General features: G+C 48.0%; 1 protein-coding gene across 1 annotated transcript in view; it reads right to left on the reverse strand.

Annotated features, from left to right (window-relative positions):
• The window catches only part of slc1a7a (solute carrier family 1 member 7a), a 98273-nt gene that overhangs the window by 1064 nt on the left and 82067 nt on the right, over positions 1–15142 (reverse strand). The window contains exons 8-10 of the mRNA XM_068036428.1: positions 11432–11626; positions 8870–9004; positions 8644–8743 (exon numbers count right to left, since the gene is read on the reverse strand). Of these exons, the coding sequence (XP_067892529.1) occupies positions 8644–8743; positions 8870–9004; positions 11432–11626 (430 nt within the window). The remainder of the gene's footprint in view (positions 1–8643; positions 8744–8869; positions 9005–11431; positions 11627–15142) is intronic.

Raw genomic sequence — 15142 nt, forward strand, 5'->3', positions numbered from 1 at the left:
CCTGCATCTCTGGATTACTAAAATAAAAGCAAAATACTGCAGATGCTTGAAATCTGAAATAAAAACAGCAAGTGCTGGAAATACTCAGCAGGTCAGGCATCATCTGTGGAGAGAGAGAAGCAGAGTTAATGTTTCAGGCCTATGACCTTTTGTCAGAGCTGATGAAAGTGCTGGATGTCTCTTTGTAGTATTCTCTCTCAGGTAGAATGCATGACGGCTGCATTCACATTACAGACCTCGTGCAAAATAATACATAATAGAGAGCGAGTAAAATTGCACTGTCAATACAGCACACATGCAATGCATTCCCGATGGGCCACCATAACTTTGGCAGGAGATTACTGGAAACCCCATTCACATGTCAATTAGATATCTCCACCAAAAATATGGTGGCTGATCGGGAGAAACCTCAAGGAAATTGCTGATGCAAATCCAATTCTAGTCTGGCAGGAAGAGATATCTCAAAGCAGGACTTCTCCTTAACTTTGCCATAATGAAAGTGTTTAGGATCAGTTTCAGTGCTCCCCTCTCACTGTATTTAGTGGAAGACAGCAGATAATCAAAGATAATCTCATCAATATAGCTGCCAGCAAAGGCGATTGTGAGACGAAATCAAAGCTTGTATCCTTTTCAGAGATGTCAGGAACTGTTGTGTAGATAGATTATGACAGAGCATGGCATGGGGTCAAGAGATCCCTTTGAGAGATAAACAGTGAGTTGCACCGATCTGAAATTATAAAAAGTGATCCTAAATCATTCTTCTATTTGCTAAAGGCTGCCTTCAGTAATGATCGAAAGGATTCCTCTGGCTAGTGCCAATGACAGACAAATCCAACAACAAAAAATTAAGTCTTAATTATAAGGAACAAGTGAGTAGCTGGTATAATTTTTTTTGAGTAAAGTTTATTTTAATTAGTGAACTGTATTCATTAGTAGTAGGATTTATCGGTACTAGTAAGGTTTTATTCCTAGCTCTCAGGTGTTTTAGTATTGATAACATTTCTTTTCTTTAGTGGTAGCAAAGGGTCAACTAATAAATAAAGGTATGACAGGGTTGCTTCAACCTCGTGAGTGTGCCTCCTGTGTTATGTGGGTGCTGCAGGATGCTTCCCGTATCATGGGTAACAATTTATGCAGGGAGTGTCGCAAATGAAGCAGCTTGAGCTCCGGGTTTTGGAACTTGAGCGGCAGCTGGCGACACACCATCCTGGATTCACATCTGTGGCCACAGAAATGCCTGGGCATTAGCCTGGGTCTCTGCGGTGCATTCATGAGGGTGGGAGCTATGAGGATAGCACGTTTATAGATCTGGTCACCCCACATCTTAAGATTATGCAAGGAGAGAGGGAATGGGTGACCACCAGGCAGTCAAAAAGAAACATGCAGGTAGTGCAGGAAACTCCTGATTGCACCTCACTGTCCAACAGGTATTCAGTTCTGAATTCTGATGAGAGTGATGGTTCATCTGGGGAGTGTGGCCAAGTGCATGGCGCCATGGATGGCTCAGCTGCACAGTGGGGGTACAGGGAAAACTGGAAATGCCATAGTGATAGGTGATTCAATAGTCAGGGAAATAGACAGGCATTTCTGTGGCCACAGACGTGAATCCAGGATGTTGTGTTGCCTCCCTGGTGCCAGGGGCAAGAATGTTACTGAGAGGCTGCAGAGCATCCTGAAGTGGGAGGGTGAACAGCCAGCAGTTGTGTCCTACATCAGATCCAATGACATAGGTAGAAAGAGGGATCTGGTCCTGCAGTCAGAATTTAGGGAGCTAGGTAAGAATTCAGCAAGCAGGGCCTCAAAAGTAGTAATCTCTGGATTACTCCCAGTGCTACATGCAAGTGAGTACAGGAATAGAAGGATAAGACAGATAAATGCGTGGCTGGAAGGACGGTGCAGGAGGGAGGGCTTTAGATTCTTGGGATATTGGGACTGGCTCTCGGGGAGATGGGGCTTATACAGGCTGGATGGGTTGCACCTGAACAGAGCCCGGACTGAGTTCCTTGCAGGACGTTTTGCTAGTGCTCTTAGGGAGGGTTTAAACTAGTTTGGCAAGGGGATGGGTATAGCAAATAAAGCAGATGAGCTGAGGGCACAGATAGACACGTGACAGTATGGTATCCTAGCTATTACAGAAACATGGCTTAAGGAGGGACAGGAATGGCAGCTCAACGTTCCTAGTTATAGGGTTTTCAGACGCGATAGGGAGGGGGATAAGAAAGGAGGGGGGGGGTGCAAATCTTGGACAAAGGATTATAGCTGTGAGAAGGGACGATATGTTGGCATGTTCATCTATTGAGGCCATATGGATTGAGCTGAGGAACAAAAAAGGGGCAATCACACTGCTGGGAGTGTACCCTAGACCCCCAAACAGTCAGAGGGAGATAGAAGAGCAAATATGTAGGCAAATCTCTGAGAAGTGCAAGAACAATAGAGCAGTAATTGTAGGGGATTTTAACTACCCCAATATTAACTGGGGTAGTTTAAGGTGAAAGGCATTACCCCTGAAATAATCAAGTGTGCCAAGCCTGCTATACTCTCAGCACTCCATGAACTGCTGTGCCTGTGCTGGGACGAGGGAGCAGTACCACAGGACATGCGCGATGCCAATATCATCACCCTCTATAAGAACAAGGGTGACCACAGTGACTGCAACAACTACTGTGGAATCTCCCTGCTCAGCATAGTGGGGAAAGTCTTCGCTCGAGTCATTTTAATCAGACTCCAGAAGCTGGCTGAGCGTGTCTAACCTGAGGCACAGTGCAGCTTTCGAGCAGAGAGATCCACTATTGACATGCTGTTCTCCCTTTGTCAGCTACAGGAGAAATGCAGTGAACAATGGATGCCCCTCTACGTTGCATTCATAGATCTCACCAAAGCCTTTGATCTCGTCAGCAAACGTGGTCTCTTCAGACACTAGCAAAGATCAGATGTCCACCAAAGCTACGAAGCTTCATCACCTCATTCTATGACAATATGAAAGGCACAATTCAGCATAACCAGATTCCGTTCCCTTCCTGAGTGGTGTAAAACAGGGCTATGTTCCCGCACCCACACTATTTGGGATCTTCTTCTCACTGCGGCTCTCACATGTATTTAAGTCTTCAGAGGAAGGAATTTTCCTCCTCAGATGGCAGGTTGTTCAACCTTGCCCGTCTTAGAGCGAAGACCAAAGTACGGAAAGTCCTCATCAGGGAACTCCTCTTTGCTGACGATGCTGCATTAACATCCCACACGGAAGAGTGTCTGCAGAGACTCATCGACAGGCTTGCGGCTGCCTAAGCATCAGTTTCAAGAAAACGAACATCATGGGACAGGACGTCAGAAATGCTCCATCCTTCAATATTGGTGACCACCATCTGGAAGTGGTTCAAGAGTTCACCTACTTGGGCTCAACCATCACCAGCAACCTGTCTCTTGATGCAGAAATCAACAAGCGCCAGGGAAATGTGTCTGCTGCTATGTCCAGACTGGCCAAGAGGGTGTGGGAAAATGGCATACTGACATGGAACACAAAAGTCCGAGTGTATCAAGCCTGTGTCTTCAATACCTTGTTCTACGGCAGCGAGGCCTGGACAACGTATGTCAACCAAGAGCGACGTCTCAACGCATTCCATCTTCACTGTCTCCGCAGAATCCTTGGCATCAGTTGGCAGGACCGTATCTCCAACGCAGAGGTCCTTGAGGCAGCCAACATCCCCATCATGTACGCTGTACTGAGCCAGCAGCGCCTTAGATGGCTTGGTCATGTGAGTCATGGAAGATGGCAGGATCCCCATGGACGCACTGTACAGCAAGCTCGTCACTGGTATCAGACCCACCGGCTGTCCATGTCTCTGCTTTAAAGACGTTTGCAAATGCGACATGAAGTCTTGCGACATTGACCACAAGTTGTGGGAGTCAGTTGCCAGTGATCGCCAGAGCTGGCAGGCAGCTATAAAGGCGGGGCTGAAGAGTGGTAAGTTGAAGAGACTTAGCAGTTGGCAGGAAAAAAGACAGAAGTGCAAGCAGAGAGCCAACTGTGTAAATGTCCCAACAACCAACTTTACCTGCAGCACCAGTGGAAGAGTCTGTCACTCTAGAATTGACCTTTATAGCCACTCCAGGTGCTGCTCCACAAACCACTGACCACCTCTAGGCGCTTACACGTTGTTTCTCAAGACAAGGAGGCCAAAAAGGAAGGATTTTAATGTGAAAGGAATTAAGGGAGCAGAATTCTTGAGGTGCATTCAGGAGAACCTTTTTGGCCAGTATCTAGTAAGTCCAACAAGAAATGGCACAGTGTTAGACTTAGTTTCAGGAAATAAAGATGGGCAGGTGGAAGGAGTGGCAGTGGGAGAGCATTTTGGTGGTAGTGATCATAATTCAGTCAGTTTTAACATAAAAGGACAAGGATAAAACAGGAGTTAGAGTTCTCAATTGGGGCAAGGCCAATTTTACCAAGCTGAGGAGTGGACTGGAAACAGCTACTTGAAGGTAAATCAGTGTCACAGCAGTGAGAGGCATTCAAAGGGGAGATTCAAGGGGATCAGAGTAAACTTGATCCCACAAAGAAAAAGGGTGGGACGGCCAAATCTAGAGCCCCATGGACGTCAAGGAGCTTACAGAGTAAGGAAAGGCAGAAAAGGAAAGGTTATGTCCGACACTGAGAACTCAAGACTAGAGAAAGCCGAGAGGAGAATAGAAAGTGGAGGGGTGAAATCAAAAAGGAAATTAGAAAAGCTAAGAGAGGGCATGAAAGAATATTGGCATGCAAAATCAAGGTGAACCCAAAGATGTTTTATCAATACATTCAGAGTAAGAGGATAACTAAGGAAAGAGTAGGGCCCATAAAAGACCAAAAAGGTAACCTATGTGTAGGGGCGGAAGATGTTGCTATTGTTCTTAATGAATACTTTGTATCTTTCTTCACAAAAGAGGGGGACGATGCAGATATTGCCCAAGGACAGGAGCGGCAGCGGCTGGCGGACCTGGGCGGAAGCTGATCCGGAACGGGAGCTGTAAAAGAGAGTGCGGGGCTCGAGGCCCTCACTTACCTGAGGACAGGAGCGGCGGCGGCTGGTGGACCTGCTCTTCCTCTCTCGCTGCGCCCTGAGACTCGAAAAAAAACTTACAGTGACATCACGGGAATTCTGCAAGGTGATTGGTTGGGTGAGTAGCAGCTGTTAGTGCATTTAAATAGCTGAAAATATTAAAATATTAAATAGCTGTTGGGGGGATCGTGTCTAACTAATTTGATTGAATTTTTCGAGGAGGTGACTAGATGTGTAGATGAGGGTAAGGCAGTTGATGTAGTCTACATGGACTTCTGTAAGGCTTTTGATAAGGTCCAGCATGGGAGATTCGTTAAGAAGGTAAGAGTCCATGGGATCCAGGGCAGTTTGGCAAATTGGATCCAAAATTGGCTTAGTGGCAGGAAACAGAGGGTTGTTTTTGCGAGTGGAAGCCTGTGACCAGTGGTGTACCACAGGGATCGGTGCTGGGACCATTGCTGTTTGCAGTGTACATTAATGATTTAGACATGAATATAGGAGGTATGATCAGTAATTTCGCAGATGACACGGAAATTGGTGGTGTTGTAAATAGTGAGGAGGAAAGCCTTAGATTACAGGACGATATAGATGGGCTGGTAAGATGGGCGGAGCTGTGGCAAATGGAATTTAATCCTGAGAAGTGTGAGGTGATGCATTTTGGGAGGACTAACAAGGCAAGGGAATATACAATGGATAGTAGGACCCTAGGAAGTACAGAAGGTCAGAAAAACCTTGGTGTACTTGTCCATTGATCACTGAAGGCAACAGCACAGATAGATAAGGTGGTTAGGAAGGCATATGGGATACTTGCCTTTATTAGCCAAGGCATAGAATATCAGAGCAGGGAGGTTATGATGGAGCTGTATAAAATGCTAGTTAGGCCACAGCTGGAGTACTGTGTACAGTTCTGGGCACCACACTATAGGAAGGATGTGATTTTACTGGAGAGGGTGCAGAGGAGATTCACCAGGATGTTGCCTGGGCCGGAGCATTTCAGCTATGAAGAGAAACTGAAAAGGCTGGGGTTGTTTTCCTTAGAACAGAGAGGGATGAGGGGGGACATGATTGAGGTATACAAAATTATGAGGGACATTGATAGTTTAGATAGGAAGAGACTTTTTCCCTTAGTGAAGGGGTCAATAACCAAAGGGTTATTTAAGGTGAGGGGCAGGAAGTTTAGGGGGGATTTGAGGAAAAAATTTTTCACCCAGAGGTTGGTCGGAATCTGGAACACACTGCCTGAAGTGGTGATAGAGGCAGGAACCCTCACAACATTTAAGAAGTATTTAGATGAACACTTGAAACACCATAGCATACAGGGCTACGGGCCAAGTGCTGGAAAATGGGACTAGAATAGTTAGGTGCTTGATGGCTGGCACAGACATGATGGGCCAAAGGGCCTGTTTCTGTGCCGTATAACTCTATGACTCTATATTGTAGTTAAGGAAGAGGGATGTGAAGTATTGGATGTGATCATCATAGGGAGAGATGATGTATTAATGGGATTAGCATCCTTGAAAGTTGATAAATCACCAGGGCCAGAAGAAATGTACCCCTTAAAAGAAGCAAGATAATCGGTAGTAGAATGATAGGGCGTTAATTGGCTGGGTTGGATTTGTCCTGCTTTTTGTGCACAGGACATACCAAGGCAATTTTCCACATTGCCGGGTAGATACCAGTGTTGTAGCTGTACTGGAATAGCTTGGCTAAGGGTGGGGCCAGTTCTGGAGCATGTCTTCAGTACTATTGCTGGAAGGTTGTCAGGACACATAGCCTTTGCAGTATCCAGTGCCTTCAGCTGTTTCTTGATATCACCTGGAGTGAATCATATTGGCTGAAGACTGGCACCTATGATGATGGAGACCTCAGGAGATGGCTGAGATGGATCATCTACTCAGCATTTCTGGCTGAAGATGGATACAAATGCTTCAACCTTGTCTTTCGCACTGATGTGCTGGGCTCCCCCATCATTGAGGATGGGGATATTTGTGGAGCCTTCTCAACCTGTCAGTTGTTTAATTGTCCACCACCACTCATGACTGGACATGGCAGGACTGCAGAGCTTAGATCTGATCCGTTGGTTGTGGGATCGCTGGGCCCTGTCTATCGCATGCTGCTTCCGCTGCTTGGCATGCAAATAGTCCTGGGTTGGAGCTTCACCAGGTTGGCAGCTCATTTTTGGTATGCCTGGTGCTGCTCCTAGCAGGCCCTCCTGCATTCTTCATTGAAGGTGAGCATGGAAAGACTCCAACACAGCAAGAATCAGCTGCCTATGCAAGAATAAAACACTACAGGCATGAGGGAAGAAAACGCATAGCAATGCCCACAAAATAATAACAGAGACAATTTAGTCATTGTCATCATTGCTCAGCGTGAGTTTTTTCTTCCTCTCCTGAAAACACTGAGGTTGTGGGTATTAGCAGTCAGCCTCTGGCACTTTGCCAAAAATGCTGTTCTTGAGGGGTAAACGTAGACAGTGCAGAAGCTATGGCCAGAATTTTACGCCGCCCCAGCGGGTCGGATGGTGGCGTGGGGGTGGCGTAAAATTGAGCGGCAGGCTCTGGGAGGCCTAACCGCCCCGATTCCGCCTCCGACCAAGTTTACGGGGGTCCGGTGGGGGGCGGGTTGGTGAGAAGCGGCCCGCCCCCCCAAGGCCAATCAAGACCCTTAAGTGGCCACTTAAGGGCCCTCGCCCGCCTCCACGGGTATTTTACCCGTGGCAAGCGGGTGTGCCGGGGATGTGAAAGGCCACCCAGCTATAGCTGTCGGCTTTTCCGCACCCCGAGGCGGGGTGGGGGGGAGGGCCTGGTAATCAGGCACAGGGTGCCCAATTGAGGGCCACCCCCGCCTCCCAACCCAACCCCGGGATCCAAGACGCCCCCCTCCTCCCAAACGACCACCCTAGCCTCACCAGGGCACGACCGATTCCCATGGCAAGGCTGCCCAAACTTACTTTCTGTCCCAGTTCCATTGCGTCCTCCTCAGTCGGCTGGGCTGCAGTCTCAGCAGTGGCCACCGCTCCCAGTGGCGCTGCTGAGACTAAGAGCTGCCGGCCCGCTGATTGGCCAGCAACTCACTGAGGCGAGACCTCCTCCCTCAAGTGGGTGGAAGTCCTGCCTCGGGCCAATTGAAGCCTGGGGATCCATAAAATACGGGACGGATCCCCAGGCTGGACGGGAGCGGGATCGGCACCAACATTTACGTCAGAGTCTGGCTCCCGTCCGCCCAGCGTAAAATTCCGGCCTATGTGTCTATAGGGGACATCGTAGAGTCACGGAATGGTCTCCATCTGTGCCGTTATGACTCTATCATAGCTGAAGCTGATCCTGTCTTCACCTGACATCCATACTCTTTCCAAGGGAAGTCGTGGTTTCTTTGATTGAGATAAGTTAATACAGATCAGGGATCAAAGCTGGCATCTTCCTGGGCTGAATGGCTCAATGTCACACCAGGTAATTAATGTATACAGCCACTGTGCTCTTGGTGAAGTTTATACATTATTTTCCATGATTAATTATCAGAATATCAATCTTCAAAAGAGTTAACAAGCCACTAGACACATCTGCTGAGTGAAGCAAAGTTTGAAACGAGAACAAAATTATTTTCCTACTTCATCATTTTCCTGAGTGAAATTTTTTCGGCAGATATGAGCCATAATTCCAGCTGCCAGAGCATCTCCCAGGACATTAATCATGGTCCGAAATCTATCCCTTTGGATAAAAAAGCCATTAAATGTTAGCAGTCTGAAAAATAGCCAGCCACTTGATTTGCTGGGGTAAAAACAACTTAATATAAGATTTACATATAACAGAAAAAATCTTTGCTTCACAACTTACAATGCCCAGTCTACTGCAATTATTAGAGTGATGTCATCTGTAGGAAGACCAACAGATGTCAAGACGATAACCATGGTCACCAGGCCAGCCTGTGGAATCCCTGCTGCACCTATACTGGCAGCTGTCGCTGTTATGCTAGGAAAAAAAAATAAATAGAAAATATTTTTTGTCGGGTAAGACTCCCTACTTTTTATGCAGGTTTTTCCTGCTTTGGCCCCTTACTCTCTACCTGTGATGGAGAGGGTGCCTTGTATCCACACCTCTGGCAATCCTGTTCTAAAGCCAACAGAACCCAGGGCAAATAAAAGTGGTATTAGGGATGATGCCACGTCTAACTTTTCCTTCCCATTTTGTCCACCTAAGCACTCATCTCTGCTCAGCACAGCTGGCATCAGGACCTCAGTTATGCAGGGTTGAAGGCAGTGATTGGGTGTTGGTGTACAATTCCCATAGGTGTTAGCAGCTCTCCAAAACCTCGTCTGTGTCAGCAGGCTAATTGACGTGGCGACATCACTGCCAAGCTCATTATTTACATGGTTGCTTTATCTTCCTGAAATCTGTATTCTAACTGGATTTTAGTACCATTTCCATGTCCCAACAATTAACATAAGTACAAAAATTAAATCACAGGTACCGTCCAGCTCCATGGGACTCCCACAAGGCAATTACCATTGTGTTGGTGCGAGTGAAAAAGAAATGCTGGGATTGGAGGCATGACTAGTGGGCCAGGCCTGGCACAAGAGAGGCACATTAAGAAAATCAAACACAGCAGTCAGTACTTTGTGACAGCAGGAAACTATGATAGAAGCTAAATATTTAATAACTAGAGGCTAACTCCAAATGCTAACTCCTCCATTCCAAATACTGCTTGACAAAACATTGTGGTTGCACAACTCAGAGAGTTTGCAGTTTTTTATATGTGAATTTTCACCTAATCAGGTCACAAGTCACAACAGAGTAGCACCATCATATCAATTCAAATTTTGTCTCCCCTGATTGCTCTGAGAAGCTGAGCTGTAGAGATCATGGCAGTCCATGTTCGATCCCTACTTGATTATGGATCTTAGCAAGACAGCAGCTCCTGTGCCTCATTTGGGGATGGGGTGGAAATTGCCCTTTGTTCCCACTCCTGATGTGTGCAGTAGCCTATTGCATTATATTACTGAACTAGAAATCTAGAGCCTGTGGGGGCTGTTTTACCAGTGAGTGGGATCTGTAAGCTCACATGCTGATACTGTGGAACCCATGGAAAGACTTTAGCTCCTGGGCCTCATTTCATATTGGAGCTCCATCCAAAGGCAGCGGGAATTACTACTTGGCTGGTGGGAGAGAATGGGTAGCTGGAGGTTGCTGCTGGAGACCCAAGTGAATGGTAAATGGTTGGAGGGGGTCAGGGTCAGGGGAAGGGAAAGGGAAGCGTGGCGTAGGGGAGTCCAAAGGTTTCCTTGTAGGGCTCAGAGAACACTCCTATTCCCCCTGACCAACAAGGAAACCTCCCCACCAAACTTTTAGAACTGTTTAACTTTTTGGGCCTCTTCTAGCCCCAGATCCAATTCCTGACAGGTTTGCCCTGGCAAAGAAACCACGAGGATGTGGCTTCCCCATACAGATCTGGGGTTAAGATTGCAGTCGGCCTAGATGATGCAAGCATGGCCCGATCTGCATATTTATTCAAGATTCCTGCCAGCTTCGGGTGAGTGGCCTAGGCACCTGCAAATTAAAATTGCAGTTGGCCAGATCAGGAGGAGGAATCAGCTCATTCTAACTGACCCCCCACCCATTTTCTGCCAGGTGGAGGGTTAAAATTCTATCATGAAAGTTGTAAAACTGGTTTGATATATCTAGTAATTTGTGGGCTAGCAAATCAAAAATATAAACTACTGGATAGTTTAAAAATCACTAAAGTTCACTATGGCCTACCTATGACTCTAGTCCCATACCAGCAGGTTCACTCTAATGCTTTCTGAAGTGGTCTAGAAAGCCACTCAGTTGAAAACAACTAGCACAAATCAGAAATATCGGATGGATCTATTGGCAATGATCCAGGCATTTAATCAGGGCACGACTCGAACAATTCTAGCCTATTGGGCCCTGCAAGTTCCTCCTCACCAAATTGTGGGAACTGGTACCCAAGCCAGCAAAGCAGCTTCATGGAACAGCTTGATATGCATGCACTCACAGAGTTACATCTATTACATCCCAGACTGACCACCATTCCTGGATATGTCCTGTTCCACCTGTAGGATAGACCTACCAGAGTGGGGCATAATCATACACAATCAAGTGGTGTGGCCCTGGTGAACTCAGCACTGAAACATTGACTTCGAAGCTCGTGAAGTCTTATGACTTCAGGTCAAACATGCTGCAAATAAAAAAGAAAGTGCAGTTGTGTGATTGTCAGATGAAGACAGGTTTAGGTCTATCTATGGCCTAATAACTAGACAGCACTCAACATCAATGGCAAACTGGATAAGGTATTTGAGGGCAAGTGAACCCCAGTTAGAAAAAGAGGGGAAAAAAATTGGTCAGAAAATACTAAATTCCAATGAGAATTCCCATTACCTTACAGTAATAATTTGTCCAAAGTCCAGTTCATAGTTGTTAACCTGTGCTATAAATATTGCTGCTACAGCTTCATATAAGGCAGTGCCATCCATGTTGATCGTAGCTCCCACAGGCAAAACAAACCTCGCAATTCTTCTATCGATATGATTATTTTCCAACAGGCACTTGAAGGTAATAGGCAAAGTGGCAGAACTGTAAATAGATAAGACAGACTACAGTGTAAGCCTCACATAGTGGACAGATCAATGCAGATATAATAGGCTGAATTTTCATCCCGAGGTGGAGGCAGCCATGCTAGGAAAATTACAGCATCGAGCAGCATGTTGGTTTCCCAATGCGCTCCCGCCTCCCAGCAATTTTGGTGATATCATCTCGGGGATCGTGGAAACTTGCCTGAAAGTAACGGGTAATCAAATGAGACAGTCAACCAGTCATTTGAGAGCTCGTTGCAGGGCTGATTCAGATTTTCAACACAATGGATGGGAAACACGTTGGATCATCAGCATGTCCAAGGAAAGGAGGCGGCCCCACAGTGGGGAGCCATTCAGAGAAGCAGGAACCATTCCTGAAGCTGTATAAATGATAAATAAATAAGCAGGGAGGAGCTCATGCATTGGCACACAGTGACCATTATGTAAGCAGAGGAAATGGGGCAATTGCAAGGACGTGCACTTGCAGGGGTCAGTGGGGCATTACGGCGGGGGTGGGGAAGGGCGGGTGTCCAGGCAGCCGTTCCCATGTAGCTGGTGGCAAGAGAGGGCATCCCTGGACTTGGGGCTCAGCTAGTCAGAGGTGGCAATGAGTAATGATGAGGAGCAGCTGCGCCAGCAACACATGCAGCCTCTTGGTATAGAGTGATACAGAGGTGATGCCCGAGGGACAGGGAGGGCTTGAAGGCACTACGCTCGCCATAGGGTCTGCCACCAATGACCCAGCTTCTTGGACATGTCGGAGCAGCAGTGCCACTGGAGGCTGTGCCTATCAAGGCAGGTGGTTGCTGTTTTGTGTGCCCTTGTGGAGGAGGACCGCAGGCCTGGCCGGTCATGTGGGCATGCCTTGCCAGTAGCCATGAAAGTTACTGTGGCCTTGAACTTCTTTGCCTTTGGGTTGTTTCAAGAGCAGCAGTGGGCAACTTGCAAGCGGTCTCCCAACAGAGCATCAGGAAGGTGATGGATGCCCTGTATGAGAGGGCATCGGAATACATTGACTTTAGACTGATGGAGCCACTCAAGCCCAGAGGGCCAAGGGCTTTGCCTCCATGGCAGGATTCCCTTCAGGTGCAGAGCGTGATTGCCTGCACCCATGTGGCCATCAAGGCTCCGGCGGAGCAGCCAGGGGCATTTATCAATAGGAAGGGTTCCATTCCCTCAACATCCAGCTGGAGTGTGACCACCACAAGCATTTTCTGCAGTTGCATTGATGCTTTCATCCTGAAGCAATCACAGGTGTCACAGCTATTCATGCCACCAGAGAGATTACATGATGGCAGCGAGGGAACAAGGGGTATCTGTTAAAGAAATGACTGCTGATCCACAACGGAGGCACAGAGGTGCTACAACTGCTCCATCTCAGCATAAGGGCCACTTTTGAGCAGGCTATCAGACTCCTAAAGATGTGGTTCCAGTGCCTTGACCGGGTGGGGGGCGGGGAGAGGTGTTTTGGTGCACCCTCTAGTGCGCTCCTTCAAGGGTTTCTTGCTTGATGGTGGTATGCTACACTCTGCACAACATGGCCCTCTGGAGAGATGTGGACCTTAAGGAGGAAGATGCAGAGGAGTGGAACACGTCGTCGTAGAAGGAAGAGACGGCGGCAGCGGAGGATGTGGGGGAGCACAGTGATCCTGTACTGTGAGGCCTTCCAGAGGTCCGGCCGAGGTGTCAAACCATTGACCAGGATGGCAGGGAAGCTTGGGCCACACTGATTCAGGCTTCTCCTGAGAACAGCACATCCTGGATTGCATTTGGCCCAGTACCACTCCTCTCCCACAAGGAGCAGCCACATTCAAAATGCCTGCCACACAGACATGTCTCCTGTTTCCTCACAATGCCTGGAAGACGCGTCACCACTGGCAGCACAGTGTGCCCGACCACCACCTTTGCATCGCACATTCACTTCATCATCTGAAGCTTTAATGCCCTCAAACAATGGGATCACACAGATCAGGGTGCTACCACGAACCATCTCATTGCATTGAGGTTTATCAGTATTATGAAAGTCACCAAAGTGAACCCCATCCACACGTGATCGCTCCTATGGGGTGTTCCTTCTGTGGCTGAGGCTGAAGTGGAGGCAGGCTGCTTACTTGTGTCTGCATGCGGCTGAAATCCCTGTGGCACCCGTCCTCGGCACTGCGGTGCCAGTGGAGGTACAGCCACAGGCTGCCTCACCTGCCTCAATGCAGAGGCAGTCTGGGTCACAGGGGCTTGCTGTAAAGATGGTGCCACCATCAGAGGGGCCAAGGGGGTGGCCAATGACAAAGGTGGCCCATGAAGGGTGCCCCTCGATATCATCCCTGCCTACCCCAGCCCCTTCATGGTGCGCATGCATGTCTGAGAGAACCAGCAGCCGGGGGGCATCCAGTTACCTGTCCATGCGTCGTTGTGCCATCAGTGCAACTGACTGGTCAATTCTATAGAATGTGACATGCATTCTGCTCGTGACAGTGCGATGTTCCTGCGTCCACTCAGCATGATGCCACATATAGCTCTCCAAGAGTCTAGTCACTCTTTCAATGAAAGATCTCATGCGTTCAAATGCTCGAGACATTGCAGAACACATCTCATGAATGGACTCTTCCATTCTCTGTCCAAGGCTCCGAACTGCCTGAGGAAACCCCAACATTTGGGCACACATCTCCCGTTGCTTTTCCAGAAAAACTGGCCTTATATTTGACCTCCAAGGCTCTGCATCTCTGCCCAGCCAAACATGGCTGCAGTTGTTCTCCATCCTCCAAGGGGGACTGCCCACAGCTGCCTCTGCATTTGTCACCTCCTCCTGCTCACATGTGAAGTGCTGGTCATCTTGTGCCACCCATTCTAAATTCGTGTGAGTCCCCACTGCAGTGAATGTATCTGGGCTGGTGGAGGCTGCGCTTGACTGTTGTGATGGTGGTGCCTCGGATGCATTTTCCTCCTCTGAAGTTGTTGCCAAAAGCATAGTGATATGCTGAGGCTGCTCCTCCACAACTTGCCCTGCGGGAGACATCAGACATTGGTTAGGAAAGCTCTCTACTGTTAGTAGCTGCTTACACAGAGTTGCAGTATCCCATAACAGCTTAACACTGGCATGGAGTCAACAAACGAGCATGGAGCTCCATCCTCTTCATATGGAAATGGTAACATGCTTTCACCCTCTGCCAGACGGACACCTATCTCGCCCTCGCTGATTTCCTGCCGAGCTGCCACCCTGGCAATTTCAGGGGCTCCCTCCTCCATGGTTCAGTATAGTGAGATGTGCCACTCCACCACCTTTTTTATTCATTCATGGGATGTGGGCATCACTGGCTAGGTCAGAATTTATTGCCCATCCCAAATTGCTCTTGAGAAGGTGGTGGTGAGCTGCATTCTTGAACCACTGCAGTCCATGTGAGGCATGTGCACCCACAGTGCTGTTAGGAAGGGAGTTCCAGGATTTTGACCCAGCGACAGTGAAGGAACGGCAATATAGTCGCAAGTCAGGATGGTGTGTGACTTGGAGGGGAACTTGCAG

This window comes from Heterodontus francisci, chromosome 8 (assembly GCF_036365525.1).
Source record: "Heterodontus francisci isolate sHetFra1 chromosome 8, sHetFra1.hap1, whole genome shotgun sequence".
NCBI classification, from domain to species: domain Eukaryota; kingdom Metazoa; phylum Chordata; class Chondrichthyes; order Heterodontiformes; family Heterodontidae; genus Heterodontus; species Heterodontus francisci.